The sequence below is a fragment of the Neovison vison genome, chromosome 2 (assembly GCF_020171115.1).
Source record: "Neovison vison isolate M4711 chromosome 2, ASM_NN_V1, whole genome shotgun sequence".
NCBI classification, from domain to species: Eukaryota; Metazoa; Chordata; class Mammalia; order Carnivora; family Mustelidae; genus Neogale; species Neogale vison.
The window spans coordinates 413,383-429,388 of NC_058092.1; the positions used below are offsets into that span (position 1 = coordinate 413,383).

Sequence of the window (16,006 nt, forward strand, 5' to 3'; positions counted from 1 at the left end):
CCTGGCCAGCCCCTGGGCCCCACGGCCAGGCCCCCTGCCCCTGCCAGCCGGGCGCAGCTGTGGGAACTGCTCCTGCCTGGTGAGCCAGGGCTCCACTGGACCAAGAATGCACGCAGAGTATTTGATAATCGAGTTTTGTATTTTTAAGTGACCAAATCTAATAAAATGAAAAACAGGTTTACTAAAACAGGTCCAAAAGACGATACAGGAGATAAGCTATAAAACCAAAGCATGAGGCCCCTCCTCCTCGGCACCCAAGCTCCATGGTCCCCAACAGACCCCAGAGTGAGGACAGGGAGCTGAGAATCTTGCATCTCCTCTAAATCTCAATGACACACTTTGGTTTCTGTTTTCCTTTTCAAGGTTTTAAAAAGCTACCCCAGGAGTCAGGCAGGTCCACCCCGCGCTTGGCGGCACGTTCAGCCAGCCCGTGGCACGCTCGGGCCCAGTGTCCCTCGTTTTTGACCACTTCTGCCAGCCGTGGCACGTGGCTCACTCCTGCGCTATGCTTCTCAGCACGTACTTGACCGTGTAGGCAAAAGCTGCAAACCCAACTATAACAAACAAGTTCGCCAGGGCGCCGCCCAGGAGTCCGTGGTGCCGGTTGGCCTGCTGGAGCCCCGCGAGGTGTGGCCCAGCCCCTGGCGCGTGCCCATTGAGGAGCTGAAGCCCGTTCTGACCATGGTGTGTTTCCCCATCTGGAACCACATCTGGTAAGGGGAGAGCCTGGGGTCGGCTACTGAGTTCATCTTGGGCTTTCTGTTTTTGTTTGATTTCCTAAGATAAAAACAGAAAAAAACAAGGGTTGTTCTGAACAAACGAATTCCTTTAGAACTAGGGATTGTTCTAAGATCCACCCGTGGGTGGGAGACCTGTGGGGCCTGCGGTCGCCGGCCCCACGTGCTCAAGCCGGACACCCACCCCCGGAGGTGGGGGCTGCTGCTAACCTGTTGACAGAAGAGGGGGTCCAGGGACTTATCAAAGTCGCCAAGCATGCACCTCGCAGGGCCTAGACTGAGTCAGTCCAAGCCACACAGGATCACCGGGACCTCGACTTAATGCGGCTCACCCTGCCCCTCCCGGCCAAGGGCCCTCCCTGTGGCTCAGCAGCCCACCCCAGGAGCTCCACGTCCTGACATCCTTCCCTTTCCCTGGCCCTCCCAGCTCCAACCCCACCACATCCAAGCCCCCAGCTCCCTGGGCCCCCTGAAGAGAGGGGCAGGGCTGTACCCGCCCATGAAGCTCCTACAGGCGCACGTGGGAACGGGTGCTGTCCACGCGGTCCACGTGCGGCCCAGGGACCCAGAGCAGCACGGTCTTCTCTGGGGAAGACGGGGACATGCAGTGCTCCTGACAAGGGGTGCAAATCGGAGCCGGCCTGGCCCTTACCTCCACAACTTCGGGGAACAGTTCACAGAAGACTTTGTCTTTCAAGTTAAATGCTAGACTTTGCGCGGCCAGCTGTCTCTTCTGAGAAGAACCAGAACGGAAAGATCAGCCCAAAGACTAATTTCAGGTCCTTCAAATTCTAAATTAATTTCAATTTTTTCAAATTTTATTTCATCCTCAAAAGCTACGGTCTTCGTGTGGTTGAGAGCACCCATACACTCGGTCTTCAGAGTAAACTAACTCCGTCTTATGAAAACGCATCTTTCCATTATCGTCAACTAGTAACTTTAACTCCTACTGAAACAAGAGAAAAATAGGGGCGCCTGGGGGGCTCCGTGGGTTAAAGCCTCTGCCTCTGGCTCAGGTCATGATCCCAGGGTCCTGGGATCGAGCCCCACATCGGGCTCTCTGCTCAGCGGGGAGCCTGCTTCCACCCCCCACCCCCGGCCTGCCTCTGCCTGCTTGTGATCTCCGTCTGTCCAATAAATAAGTAAAATCTTTTTAAAAATAATTAAATAAATAAAATTTAAAAGCAGAAAAATAAAAACCAGGTAACAAGGACTAGATCCCTTGCTATCCATGGCCGGGGCTGCACAGCTGCCCCTTCTGCCCCCTGCCCCCAGGCCCCTGAGGAAGCTTGGCCTGTTCTTCCCACTGCTGAGGAAAACAAGGAGCCCCAGAGCAGGGAGTCTCCGCACAGTGTCTGGGGAGCCCCCGACACGTGGCCGCGCTCTCCACCCCTCACCGTGAAGTCCGACGTCTCTATGCTGCCCAGGGTGGGGCCCTTCTCCACCATGAAGCTAAGGAGCCCCGTCAGGATGGTGGAGACGGACCAGGCCGGGTTCCACGTGTCTGGGTGGAAATCCGTGATGGAAAGACACAGCCTGCAAAACAGGGACCCACTCAACAGAGCTCACCCCAATCCCAACCTCACTCGATACTGGAGAAGCAGAAATGCCTTACCTCGTATTGCACTTAAATCTTCCATTGGGCGTGATCATATAAATACTAGGAGGTTTAAAGGGAAATTCTCTGGGAAAAACTAGTTTTCCATGATAGTAGCCACCTATATCAAAACAGAAAGAGCCTGTCATGGTTCACAGTGCAGCTCCTGCGGGGACACACGGCTCACACCCAGCCCCGTTCCAGCCCCGAGGCTGGCATCAGTGCCCTCGGCCTCCCACCCCCGCCCAGCCGCTCGCCCCCATCTCTGTGCCCACCAGCTGACCGCCCCCGGAACACAAGAGTCTTGCTGGAGGTCTCACTCCAAAGGAGGGGCTCATGACCGAAACTTAGGAGCAGCCTTGCCCCATACGACCACCACACAAACCCTGCTCAGCCCTCCTATGCCCACCTCTCACCCAGAGCAGGGCACCAGAAGAGAAGTTGTACTGGGCTCCTCAGTGGCCCCCTCCTGCCGCCCTTCCCAGCATGACAGCCAAGGTCACCCCTGTTCAGATCCCCTCCCTCCTGCACTACCCATTTCTCCTTCTCCACTAAGCTACACCCAGCAATAAACAACTGCCATCATTTCTCCCACCGTAAAAACACAAAACTCTGGCCACCACCCCTCCAACTCCTGCCAGTCGCTCACTCTCCTTTCTGGAAAACCCCCAGACAGCGACGGCCAAGTCCACCCTGGCGAAGCCCCTGCTCCCACCGTGATCCCCCAAACCTCGAGACCCCCCAGACCTCCCCTCCCACCTCAAGTCCCGCCCTGGCCTGCCTCCCCCTTCGCACTCCACCCCCTAAGCGCAACCCACTGGCTCCTTTGGTGCCCTCCCTGACCACTCACACTTCTGGGGTCTCACGTCTCCTGTGACATGAGGATGCGATCGTTAGTCCCCCGCCAGCACCTCCACACGGGCCTCTGGGGATCCTCCCTCACTCCAGACCCATGGCCTCAACATCCAGGCAACACTGTTCAGAGGAGTCTGAGAGAGAATCTGGCTATTCTCCCCAAAGAGCAGTGCCAACCTCTTCACCCTGCAGATTAAGCTCTGGGAAGACCCATGGCCGGACCTGTCCCCCCGCCCCTGGCCCAGCAGCCATTCCACACCGACTCCGACAGCGAATCCTGTTGGCCACACCTTCCAACTGATCCAGACCAACACTCTGGGGGACCCTGCTAGCCTCACGGCCTTCACCCCACCCCCTCAGCTCCCAGACCCACTGCCCCAGCCTACCGGAGGCCTCACACCCTCCTCCCAGGGCCGCACCTGGGAGCCTGCTGGAAATGCAGAGCCCTGGGCCCAGCGCAGCAGGCTAAGTGACGCACGCTGACAGGACACCTGGTGACGTGCGCGCGCACGGAGGCTTCACGAGCTGCACGACCTCCGCCTGGGATCCCCGCTGTCCCCAGCACCCCGGGTGTGGTCCCACCTCAAGGACTGGGGCACACTAGTCCCAAAGAGCCACACATCTCTGCTCCAAGGCCACTCCTGGGTAGGTCCTGCCCACCAGGGCCCTGCCCCCCCCCCGCGTGAGGGCTGTCTTCCACGCCAACCTCTGCCGGTGGCGGAGGGATGGCATCAGCAAGTGTCCCTTGTAAGGCCAACCCCGCGAGCAGACAAGTCCACTACTGAATGACACCACCATAAATGACACTCAGGGCACACTCACTCAAAATTACTAAGAAACGCCAAACTGGACAACAGCCAAGTGATACACACAGGGGCTTTTCCCAAGAGGAAGCAGAAGAGTCGGGCGCGTCTGAGGCTCAGCCCCCGGGAAACAGCTGCCACGGGCAGCTCAGCGGAAGGCACTGGGAAGACAGGCACTGCCTCGCAGCCCAAGCGCACCGCTGCCGGGAGGACGGACTTCTCAGGACCTGCGCCAGCCCCGCCCTGCACCCCCGGCGGGTACTGGAGGAAAGCCCGGCGAAGACCTTCCACCGAGGGGAGAGCTCCGGGCAGGAGCCGGGCAGAGAGGCAACCACACAGGGAGCAAACGGGAGAAGCAAACGGCAATACAGGCGCCGCCCTCGGGCCCCCGCAGCTCGGCGTGTAGGGGTGCTCCGCAGCCAGGAGGTGAACGCTGGGCGGGTCTGGGCTGAGGGGGCCCGGAGGGCTCGGTGGGAGAGGGGAAGAGGCAAAGCAGGGCCCGCAGGACAGAGCCTCGCCCGGAGGTCAGGCCCTCAGGAAGCGCACGGAAGCCGCGCCAGGCCGGCAGCTCCCACATCCCTCACTCCCAGCATCCACAGGGGACGGCGTGAGGAGCACAGCCTCGGCCGAGCGCTGCGGCCCTGGGAGGCGCCGCGGAGAGCGCCCAGCACGCCGCCGCCCTCCCTCCACCGAACTGCTTTTGCAACTAAGTGGAAAAAGAGAAAAAACCCATGGCCGCAAACGTGCCGGCCCGTTCTGGGTTCTCCGCTCTGTCCCGGGGGCCGCCCCCCACCCCGCCCTCCAGTCTGCTCGCAGGCTGCGCGGTCTGAAGATGCCGCAGGGCGACCCCTCGGGCTCGCTCCTGCTCTAGCCGCTCCCGACCCCCTGCCTTTCCATGTGCGTTTTAGAACAAAGCTCGCAGGTCAAGTTTGTGGGTGCCTACGGAACACTTCCGTCACCACTCTGACGGGATCGTGTAAGATCCAGAGGGCTTCAGGGAGAACCCTCCGCGCTAGCGGGAGGCGGCTTCTGAGCCGCGAGGGTCGGTAGGCCTGGGGTTCGCCAGGGCAAACACAGTCGTGGAGGCCAGAGGCCAGCCAGTGCCGAGCCGAGCAGACATGGACAGGGAGAGGCGCCGCGACAGGCCGGGAAGGAAGGGTCAGGACCTCCAGAAGTCAGAGGAGAAGCAAGTGAGGAGGGCGCCAGCGTCAACACCATTGGAGTCCACAGAACCCCAGGCACTGAGGCCTGAGATCTGTCCCCTGGACTGGCAGTTCACAGGGGTCCCTTAGTAACCAAAACAAGGCAGGCCTTAAGCTGTAGAGTGTAGCCCTGAGCTGAGGGGATGGCGGCAGGGACGGGGACAGACGCTGAGGAGGGCAGAGAAGGGAGAAGAGGCAGAGGAGGGGAGGGAGGAGCAGCAGCAGGACAAGCTCTGTATCTGAAGGGCATCTTGCTGGCCGCCTGAGGGCCAGAGCCCGCAGGTAAACACACAGGCGAGTACCAGACACAGGAAGCACTGTGACAGTGCTGGGTCCGGAAAGAGGGCGCCTCTTTCTGCACAGAGACAGGAGACCCCCTGCTGGCCAGGGCCTGGGGATCAGCGGGTCTCCTGGCGTCCCAGCCGTGCATGCCTTCACCCGGGAGGCCTGCCCTCTCCTCTCCCCGCTGCCTCCACTCCCATCCAGGCTCACTTCCACCAGCAACAGGCCTGGACACAAAATTAATAAACATTTACTGTTTATTCGGAAAATAATAAAACTACAAAAAAAAACACTTAAAAATCAGGCATAATACCCCTTGGCAGAGAGAAAACACATTCACTCCTAGTGTGTCAGAAACACGTGTTTAGGGGCACCTGGGCGGCTCAGTGGGTTAAAGCCGCTGCCTTCGGCTTGGGTCATGATCCCAGGGTCCTGGGATCGAGCCCCGCATCCGGCTCTCTGCTCGGCCCCTCCCCCTGCCCGTCTCTGCTGGCTTGTGACCTCTGTCCATCAAACACATACATAAATAAATCAATCTGTAACATCCATTCTAACATGATCTGTCCAGACGGCCTGAAGCCCATCTTTTGCTGCATTTCTAGACGCCCCCTGCAAGCCCAAGGCCACACGCTGCTGCCGGTCACTTGGGCAGGCCCCACCATGACACTGGGAACCCCCTACCCTGCAAACGGCTTCTGCCCCTCCAGGACACACGTGCCGGTGCCAGGGACCGGCACAGCAAAGGAGAGTCTTCGTAAGGCTGGGGACACACGCGCCAAACCTCAAGTGGCCAGACTCTATTCTACTGAAATCTTATGCAAAAGCCCCATGTGGACGTAGAGGTCGCCTGAAGCAAGGACCCCGTGGCTAGAGAGCTGAAGGTGCTGCCCCCCCAGCCACAGCTCTGCCCTGGGCTTGCCCTGCCATGGCCCATCTCTCCCCCGGCCTAACCCAAGGCTGGTGCCGGCTCCCTGCGGCCCCGGACGCACTGACTAATCCCAGGTCTTCTTTGTAAATGACACCAGACGACCCTGGGGGGCATCAGCGCATCAACCTCAGCACCAAGTAGGAGAGCAGAAGTGCCCAGCTGACCCAGAGCAGATCCTAAGCCTCAGTGTCCCATCCACAAAGGGGCCCAAAACTTGGCTTAGAGGGCTCAGCAGAGTGAGAGCTCCATAATCACACCTTTCCTCCCTCGGACAATATTCACGTTGGTCTGAACGAACACCCGGAGAAGCTGGCCATGCTGTCCTGCTCACGAGGTCTGTCTTCCAGCTCTGATCCCACTGATGTGAGAGGCCGGGTAAACCCCGACCCTTACAGACAGCTTCCAAAGACCGAACACAACGGCAAAAAACCAAACACTTCTTGGACCTGGAGAGACACTGGGATGGAGTCCAAGGAAGTCCAATCTCATGCGTTCACATCCAGAATAGGGCGTGATTCACAAATACCAAGTGTTTGACAGGTGAAGTCTATTCAGATGGTAACAGTGGGGCACCTGGGGGGCTCCGTCATTAAGCATCTGCCTTCAGCTCAGGTCATGATCCCTGGGTCCTGGGATCGAGCCCCACATCGGGGTCCCTGCTCAGCAGGAAGCCTGTTTCTCCCTCTCCCACTCCCCCGCTTGTGTTCCCTCTCTCACTCTCTCTCTCTCTCTGTCAAATAAATAAATAAATAAATAAAATCCTAAGTGGGGGTTGGGGAGGTAAAGCGGCCTGTTGTTCCTCTCAAATCGGATCAGACTTACCTTCATACGGAGTCATCTCTGGGCCTCGGACCACATAGTGCCTGAGGGAGAGAAGAAAATCAGCGGGCTCCGGGATGGCAACTTCTCCAAACCTGGAGTGACTCCAAGGCTGGGCTTTGTAGGGTCCCGTGAAACTTGACACTCACGGTCGGTCGATGAATTCGTACTGCAGACACGTCAGTCACTTTGTAACAGAACCTGAAAGCTCTATCTTGTGCGTTTTCCACAAATATTTGTGTGTCTACAATGTGCAAGAAAGAACTCCTCTCTAACAGTTACAGCCAAATGGAAAGGGTTCCAACCTTAATTTCACATTCATTCTTGAGGTGTACCTGGAAACCTGCATTTCCAGGGAAAACTTGTGCGCCCAAATATTGTGAAGCAGGCCAAGCGGGGGACAGCTGGTGACGGGACTGTGTCTCCCAGTGTTGCTGCTCCTGTTCTGGGAGAACTACACACCACCTCAGAGCAGCTGTCCTGGAGCAGGAGGAACAGGCACAGCCCACAACCGTCACTGAAGTCCCCGCACAGAGCCCAAGCCCAGGCTGGGCCCACGGGCCTCCGACCAAAAGCAGCCACACGCACAGACCCCGCTCTCCCGCACAAACACAGAGCTCCAGCTGTAGGCCAAGAGGTGTTTGGACTTAAGGGTTTTCAAACAAAACAGAAAACAAAGGAGAAAGTAGAACCAACCAGAAACGCACAACCACACACGACTGTGAACACTTCAACTACCCTAACCCTTCACAGACGTCTCTTCCCACAAGCGCCACGTTAACGTCGCGGACCGTACAGCACCTGCCGTCCGCTGACACACTTCACTCCCGGAGCAGTCATCGGTGTTCGCTGACCAGGAACAAGCCTGAGAGCTAAGCATGCGAGCCACCCCGGAGCACGGCCTTACTCTGTCACTGCCCAAGCCGGGCGCCCAGTACAAGAACACAGGGTTGGGGCAACGAGCAAGTGTGGGGAACCCAGCACCCTGAGGCAGCAGAGCAGGGGACGCCCAGGGCTGGGCAGGAAAGCCCAACCAGCAGGCCTGACGTGGCCAGCTCTGGGAACTGGATTCTGGAGTGGGGAGAAGGTCTCACCACCCCAACTAAATTATCTGTGCCAAAAATAGGATCCATGCCAAAAGGAAGCCTGCCTTCCGGCTGGGAGTCTGGAACACTGGGAGGTGCCAGGCAGAGGTGCCTACATGACCTACACCCCCTGGAAATCCCAAGTCCTGGATCTCTACAGACTTCCCTGGTGGACAGAACCTCAAATGTGTTGCCACAGCAAGTCTGTGAGAGCCCGCGGGGATGGCAAGCTTGTCCTTGGCCTCCTACGGATTCTGCCTCCAGGGCCTTTTCCATGTGCCGACTTGACTCATTTGTTCTCTGTAAGCGACCTTAGCGGCTCCTCCTCGTGAGCGGCTGAGCCCGGGGACCTGAACTCGCGGGCAGGAAGAGGCTCCCCAAACAAAGAGGACATCCCTGCAACGGCCATGGAACCTGTCCCTCCGTGGGCCGACTCTGTAAGCGGCGCCACGTGGTTTTTGTGGCCTGGGGGCAGGGAGAGCTCTGCTGTGGGCCTGAAGCCTCACCCAGACGGGCGCCCTCACCCTGAGAGCCCTTCTAAGCTGAGGAAGGCGGATCCAGAACCCCGAAACTACCTGCCCAGTCGGAAAAGGATTTCTTTTTAACTCTGTTCAATTGTTTCCTCTGGATTCAAGAAACTTAAAAAATACTTCCTTTTTTTTTAAATGGGCTCCACGCTGCAACGCACTTTGAACCCCGAGATCCAGACCTGAGCTGAGACTAGCCAGCGTAACCAACTGAGCCATTCAAGTGCCCCTCGGAGACACTTTCTGAGATCAAAACACAAAATACCTTTCCAGCAGGGGTGCCTCGGCAGCTCAGCTAACCATCGGACTCCTGGTCTCAGCTCAAGTCATGAGCTCAGGGCTGTGGGACCTAGTGACACCATCAGGCTTCGGGCTCAACGGACTGCCCGCTCAGGACGCCTTCCCGCCCCCTCTTCCCACTGGCACGTGTGCGCACTCTCTCTCTCAAATAAACAAGTAAGATTTTAAAAAAGAAATACCCTCCAAACAGAAAATGCTTACTACTTGGGCCCTACACTGGACTTCCCACAAAATCAGCAACGCCCCTGGTAAGGGCAGCGTGTCTGGAGAAGCAGGTAGGTTCCCAAGGCCACACGTGAACACAGCCAAAGAGTCACTACGAAACAAGTGTCCCTGAGGTACGGAGCCTGTCGCATCAGCCCAATGGCTTCCCAGGCCAGTGCCAGGTGCTGAGGTATCAGGACCCCTGACCCTTTGTCACAAACTCTCCAAGGCAGGACAGGCCACTTCACAGCACCAACAAGCAAAGAGCAGAGAAGAAGAGTCTAGAAATGTAGCTTCTCCACCAACAACTGTGAGACCGATACACTCCAACCTCCGGCTGTGGATCCCACCAACCAGCCCCCCCCACCGCCCCCACCCCACCCAACGGTGCTCCCCAGAACTCCCTCTCCAGCCCCAGAGTGCAGGGGTGAAGGAAGACCTCACTGCGGGCCAGCCGCCACCTATCACGAAGACAACCAGGACACATCCGCAGGCCTCTGTCTGCTCACATCTAAGAAAGGTGCAGATGCGCCTTTCCCAGTGCCATGGCGGAGCACGAAAGCCACCCAGGCAAGCCGGCAGCAAACCCAGGTGACCGTCAGTGTGAGCAGAGTGGCAGTCCAGAGCCTTACCATTCTAGAATGTTGGAAGGGAGGGGCTCAGCACAGATGTAAGGCACCGGGTCCTTCTTAATCCGAAGATAGTCCTGTTTCAGCCGCTGGGTCGCTGTTGTTGGAGCTCTTTTATTGCTGGTGCTGCTCATCTGTGGAAAACAAACACTTCTGCTCACAAAGGAAAGGGCACACCACTGCCTTCCTCACCCACAGACGGCTTCAGCAGGGCCCCCCTTTGCTCCCATCTCCGCAGCCCAGCAGCAAGCCAGGTGAATCGCAGCCGCCCAGAACGCAGGCCGTGGGCTGTCCTGACTTGCTCACCCACTCAGACGCCTGCAGGACCGGCACAGTCTCCTTCTCCATCTGCCCCGCCACAACCTTCATTTATGTAACATCAGATGCAAAGATTAAGGGAAAAAAAGAGAAACCCAAAGCCTCACTCCTGTCATCAAAGAACCAAAACGGGAAGAAAAATATCTGATTTAAAGGGTCCTCAGTAGAGGTGTGCGGAAGCCAGCCTGGGCAGGGCTCCTGAGTGCCTGAGCAGTTCTCGCCAGCTCTGTGCCAGCCAAACGTTTGCACTGTGGGAACCAGCCCCCACCGAGAGCCTGTTGTCCGGCATTTTCCAACACACCTACCCCTGGTCAAAAGTGCATGGGAGCAACAGGAGAGCCGAGAAGGGGCCTCTGAAATGGGAGAGAGAGGGACCCACATGCCCTCCAGAGAGGAGAAGCTACAGGGACTCGGGCAGCATCACGGGTCCAGGGAAGAGCACTGGGCCACTCTGTAGGGAGCCACGGGGCAGTAAATGGAGACTGACAAGGCTGGGCAGGGAGGCAAGGCCAGGCGGCTAGGCAGCACATCACGAAGTTTTTAGGTCCAAGCCTAAAGGAAGATCCAATTTTCTGCTTGATCACTTGGACACGGGGTGCCCGGGTGGCTCAGTCGGTTAAGCGTCTGCCTTCAGCTCAGGGCCTGCATGACCCCAGGGGGCCGGGACTGAGTCCTGCTCACGGGGAGTCTGCATCTCCCTCCCTGCAGGCCCCCACCACCGCTCTGGCAGTCTTCTCAAATCGATAAAACCTTAAAAAAAAAAAAATCACTTGAACTGTTCAGTGAAGGTCAAATGGGGCCGCTGAGATGGGACGGCAGGGACAGGACAGCACGGACAGCTGAGGACCAGGAGCGAAGTCACAGCCACCATTCAAGAGCAGAGGCATGCCTGGGCTGAGGGGGCCCCGGGACCCTTCAGCTATGCTCAGAGACAGAAGGGAGGACGGCGGGGAAGACAGAGCCCCGACCCCCACAGACATCCGAGCAGCTCCGACTTGAACGGCTAGCGCTGAAGCTCCAGTAAGACGGCACCCAAGTTCTGCCGCTAAAAGCAGAGCGTGAAAGCTGCCGGTCTGAAACGCGATGGAGACAGAGGACACGCAGGGGTGCGCAGGAACGGAGAGGAGGAGCTTCCAGGCGACAGTGGCGGCAAACTGGAGCCACCCGGGCCCTGCTCTCCTCCGTGACACGGACACGGCCGGTCAGCAATCTCGGGCCACCTGCCACAGCACCGGACATCAGGGCTTAGGATCGTCACCCCGACCGCTGGCCTGTACAGGCCTGCAGTCACTCCACTCCCCTCCCACGACGGTGCCTGCCCTCCTCATCTTCATCTCAGGGCCTCTGTGCGCTCACTTCCCCAGCGACAGCTCCGTCGAGTCAGACGTCCACAGACTCCTGCCTCTTTACAGGCCGAACTCCCCTCGGAGCACTCAGCCCCTCCACGACAGCCAGGGCTCAGTGCACTCGCTCTGCACCCCAAGGAGCGCCGAGCAATCCTCTACACACCACTGCCCACGGCACTTCTCGGGGCCCCTAAACTTCAGGGTCTCTGTTCCCCTCCTCCTCCTGTCCCCACCGCACCCGCCCGAATGCGGGGTCTCGGGTGTTCCCACTACCCGCCCCAACGGCCTCCCAGCTGGCCTCCACCTTCCAGTCTCCCGCCGTTTCCGTCCGGCCTGTGTACTTCGGTCAGATCAACTTTTTCTCCACCCACAGTTCTGACCACAGCACTGCACGATTCCCCCAGAGCCAAGCCAGTAAACCGGAGCGCCTCCCCCTGCTTGCCCAGCCCTTGACAGAGCAGCCCCAGCTAGCCCCCCTAGTTCCCCAGTCCCAAGTCCCTTCCTCGCCCTCGCCCGATCTGTGGGCAGAAAGTTCACTCAGGCCCTCCCTGGCCTAGTTCAGAAGTGAGGTCCCTCAAAAGCCTCCCTGATCTCGCGAAACGGCTCCGCCCGGCCTCCCGCAGCCCAGCTGCGCACCACACTGGTTCCCGCCAGGCCCCAGCAGAGATGCCGGTGAACCCCCAGCAGGACAAAGCTACGGAGCAGCCTGGGAAGGGATGCCTTCCCGCACAGCACTGCCCCCAGCTCCCGGCCCAGCCACGCAGGCCAGGTGGCTCACTTGGGACCCACAGCTCGTAACGGACGGCACCGCTCGGCACCTGTCCAGGTTCTCGCAAATGTCCCCGCGAAGTCGGCACTCTGCCACACACGAAACAATGCTCTGGGTTACTCAAATGCCACTGTGTTTGGACTTAATCACGGGGCCAGGCCGGATGCTTGATGAAGGCCACTGGGCAGCCACGCAAAACAGACGGGCCCAGCCTGGCCGGTCACAAACGTCCCTCTCATTCTTGCTCACAGTCACCTTTACGACTCAACTACGCGGCTCCCGACGGGCCCCTCCTGGGCCTCAGTCTGCGGTCTCACAGCCCCTGCAGCCTCCGGCGCGGACACACACCGTGAAGCATGTCTCAAGTTCCGTGCAAACCCCACAGGCGGGGCACGCGAAAGGGCATTACGCTGGAAGACATTTAAAAAAAAAAGGCATGAATGAAGAATGTTGACCCCAGAGGCTGGAAAACCGCAGCCTGAGCCGGTGTCACAGGGGACCGTCCGCGCGGCCCCCGCCCAGCACCCACTGCTCCAGCCTTCCTTCTCCGCGCATCTCCTCCCCTCCGTGGCCGCGGACCTTGGCCGTCTCTGGCCCGCATGACCCGCTGGGCACGTGACACACCCAAGCCCAGGGCTCTCACGGAAGTTTCTGCTCTCTCCACCGGGACGGCTCCACAGGCTGGAGCGAAGCCGGGGCTGATGGAGGCAGCCCCGCGGCCACTCCTGCACCGGCCTGGGCCGGGGGCTGCCCCCGAGCTCAACCCTTCAGAACGGGGCAGAGGCCGAGCTGCCGGTTGTCGGCACCGAGATGCGGCCGGGCCTGCCGGGCACAGCCGGTTTTCCGATTCCGCCTCTTTCCACCGAGGCGGCCTCCCGCCGCGGGCTCGTCCTCACGCACCGGCCAGCGCTCCGCCCAGGAGGCTGGGGCCTCACGCTCCCGCTGCTCCACGCCTGGGCCCGGAGAGAGGCCGGGCAGCGGGTCTGAGTCCAACACGGGCCGGCCGGGTGCTGTCGGCAGGAGCGCGGCCGGCCGCGGGTAACCGGCAGGCGCGCCGAGTGGGCGGACACACGTGAGGAACCGGCCCGGGGCCCCCGCAGCCGCCCGGCTCTCAGCGCCTCATGCTCCCTCGGCCACTGCCCCGACAGCCACGACCCCGGCACACTCGCTCCTGCCGGGTCTCACGAAACGGCCCGGGGGCCGTGCCGGGGAAGCGGCGGCGGGCTCGAGGGCAGCCCCCCCGACGCCGACGCCGACGCCCGGGGACGTTTACCCACCAAGACCGTGCCGGCCAGTCCTGGAGGTGCCCGCGAGCGCCACGAACAGGAGGCCTTTCCGCAGCGGCCCAGCCGCGGGGCCACCCACACCCCCAAGCTGGCCGGAGGAGCAGCCGGCCCGGAGCCCCGGGCGCCCCGCCGTAACCGACCTCCGGTTCCGCGCACGGAGGCTCCCGGCCGGGGCCCCTCGAGCGGCAGACCGGGCGGGGACAAGCCTTGCGACGGCCCCGTGCCCTCCGCGCGGGCCGGCGCCGGCGGGGCGGACGCGCGGCCGAAGCCCCGGCTCGGGCCCGCGCCGCGCTCTTACCTCTCCCCGTCGCCGCGCGTGGGCCGCCGCCGCGCTCAGGCTCGCCGTGGTCGAGGCCGGAGCAGGGAAGGAAGCGCGTGGCCCGCGCCGGAGAGCCGCACCGCGCCGGGACGGAGGCCGCCGAACCGCCGCAGCGCCGCCGCCGCCTCAGCCTGCAAGATGGCCGTTCGCGGGGCGGGGGAGGCTCATCCCCGCTTCCGGTTCCGGTGCGCCGCGCTCCGGGGCGGCCGCTCTAGCCGGCCCGGCGGACGTCGCCTGCGTCTCGCTGCCACCTCCCGCCCTGCGCGGCCGGGAACGTCTGCGCGTGCGCACTGGCGAGCGGCCTCGTGGGGCGGAGCCCTAGGGCGGAGGGTCGGCGCGTGCGCACGGGGAGGCAGGGCCGCAGCGGGCGCAGTGCGGGGTCGGCCGCGCGGCCTCTCTGGTGGCCCGGTCAGGTGGTCGGGGCTCTGTGAAGCCTCCTTCCGCCATAATGCTGTCGGGCGGGCGGCCCCAGGGGTTGTCAGCGGCCGCAGGGATCCTGGACCCCCTCACCCTGCACAGTTTCTTCCTCCCCGAGAAGCCCGGCCGACGGGGCCGCCCCAGAGCGGGGCGCGCCGTTCTGGGGAAGACAGACAAGCCCAGGCAAAGGGTGACCCCCGAGGTGCCGGCGTGCACTCCGCTTTGAGTTCACTCGGACCCCGACTCTCCCGTTGGCTACCTTGCGAAGGACGGGGCCAGTTCGGCCCGGGGGTCGGGGGGGGCGCGGTCCTCGTGCCGTCCGTGTCACAGGAGCGCGCCCCAGGCACCAGTGTGCCGCGGCCCCATCAGGGACTGAACCCGCTCTGGCACCTGAGGGTCAGGTCCTGACTGGCCTTCCTTGCCCGGCCACCAGTGAGGCGCGGGGATGGGGAGCCCTGCGAGAACCTGTGTCAGGTGGGGTCTGCCGTGGGCCAGCCGGTCCAGCCCCTGCCCGTGGCGAGAGCCGGCCTCATAAAAATAGTTCCACTGTTTCCCCAACTGAATTTTCCACCCAGCCCATGAATAGGGTCATTATGCAACAGTGGACACTGCACTGAGGCTTGCCTTCTGCTCCCACGGTCCCCTCCCTGGCCGGGGGGTGGGGTGGGGGGGGTGGGGAGAAGCTGGCCACCCCAACATGGGAGTACGCCTGAAACAGGCAGGTGGGGGTACTGTTCCAAGGGCCAGTGTCAGTGGAAAGGCCCCCGACTGCAGAGGCTTGCAACTGGCCCTCTCCACCTCCTCAAGTCTGCCATGAGGGAAGTTCTGGGGGGGCATGAGGATGACACACAGGAGGTAGGAAAGTTGGAGTCTGAACGCGGGGTGGGCGGGGGGCTGAGCAAACCAGCAGAAGCTGCCTACCGCCCTCCCTAGAGAGAAAATCCAGGACAGGCCCAAGTGCGGGCCTCAGGTGTCCCCCCATAGGTTGCGTCAGGGAAAATGCTGCATATCAACTAGGAGGCAGGTGGCCATCAGCCCGGACAGATCCGGAGAGGTCATTGCTGTGTTGGACCGTATGGCTCTGTGGGACATAGCTGGGGCTCCAGCCCTGCACTGGGCCCCTGACTGCCTCATGGCTTGGGCCACGAGTCAACGTGGTAACTGATCACACGCCCGTGACAGTGGACACTGGGCACCAACAGGTCCAGCCGTGGCAACTGGCGGAGGACAGGCAGCATGCTGACCCTCGAGTCTGGCCCACCCAGGAAATCCCTGGCAGGATCTGAGTAGCTGCGGCAGATCTGACCCCCAGGCCTTGGGTGGGACCCGGAAGGGGTGCTCATGGTCCCTCCATCCATCTGCAGCCAGACGAGTCAACCCGTGGGAATCCGGCCTGCTTCTGCCTCCAACCCTATCACCCGTCCCCGGCCGGCCTGCCTTCTGGGGAGGCTGGCGGGTTTTAGAGCTCAGCCTCCTGCTGCCACACTCAGCATGCTGACTTCACTCCTCTGCCTCCTCCAGGGTCCGCCATCCCCACAAGGGGCAGACCGGCTGTTTTTAGCACATGGGAAGTTATGTAAGGG

General features: G+C 61.1%; 1 protein-coding gene across 3 annotated transcripts; it reads right to left on the bottom strand.

Moving 5' to 3' along the window:
• Positions 1-120: 120 nt before the first annotated feature.
• Positions 121-14,111, bottom strand: UBE2J2 (ubiquitin conjugating enzyme E2 J2). Of its 3 annotated transcripts, XM_044236891.1 has the most exons (8): positions 13,986-14,111; positions 12,657-12,811; positions 9,972-10,102; positions 7,227-7,267; positions 2,353-2,455; positions 2,135-2,273; positions 1,390-1,470; positions 121-777 (listed from the first exon to the last, which is right to left on the bottom strand). In XM_044236891.1, exons 3-8 carry the CDS (start codon positions 10,100-10,102, stop codon positions 493-495), a joined length of 780 nt encoding a protein of 259 aa, XP_044092826.1. In that variant the 5' UTR covers positions 12,657-12,811; positions 13,986-14,111; the 3' UTR covers positions 121-492. The 3 variants fall into 3 exon arrangements, with proteins under 3 accessions (XP_044092826.1, XP_044092825.1, XP_044092824.1); XM_044236890.1 differs by lacking the exon at positions 12,657-12,811; XM_044236889.1 differs by lacking the exons at positions 12,657-12,811; positions 13,986-14,111 and adding an exon at positions 10,275-10,533.
• Positions 14,112-16,006: the final 1,895 nt, after the last annotated feature.

What these genes read in the sequence shown, in the direction of transcription:
- UBE2J2 (XM_044236889.1), bottom strand. Translation starts at nt 10,337, where the DNA reads ATGAAGGTTGTGGCGGGGCAGATGGAGAAGGAGACTGTGCCGGTCCTG. An exon ending in CCTTCCAACATTCTAGAATG is followed by an intron (nt 7,268 to 9,971) that starts GTAAGGCTCTGG and finishes TCTCTCCCTCAG; the next exon opens with GCACTATGTGGTCCGAGGCC. An exon ending in TGTTCCCCGAAGTTGTGGAG is followed by an intron (nt 778 to 1,389) that starts GTAAGGGCCAGG and finishes TTTTTATCTTAG; the next exon opens with GAAATCAAACAAAAACAGAA.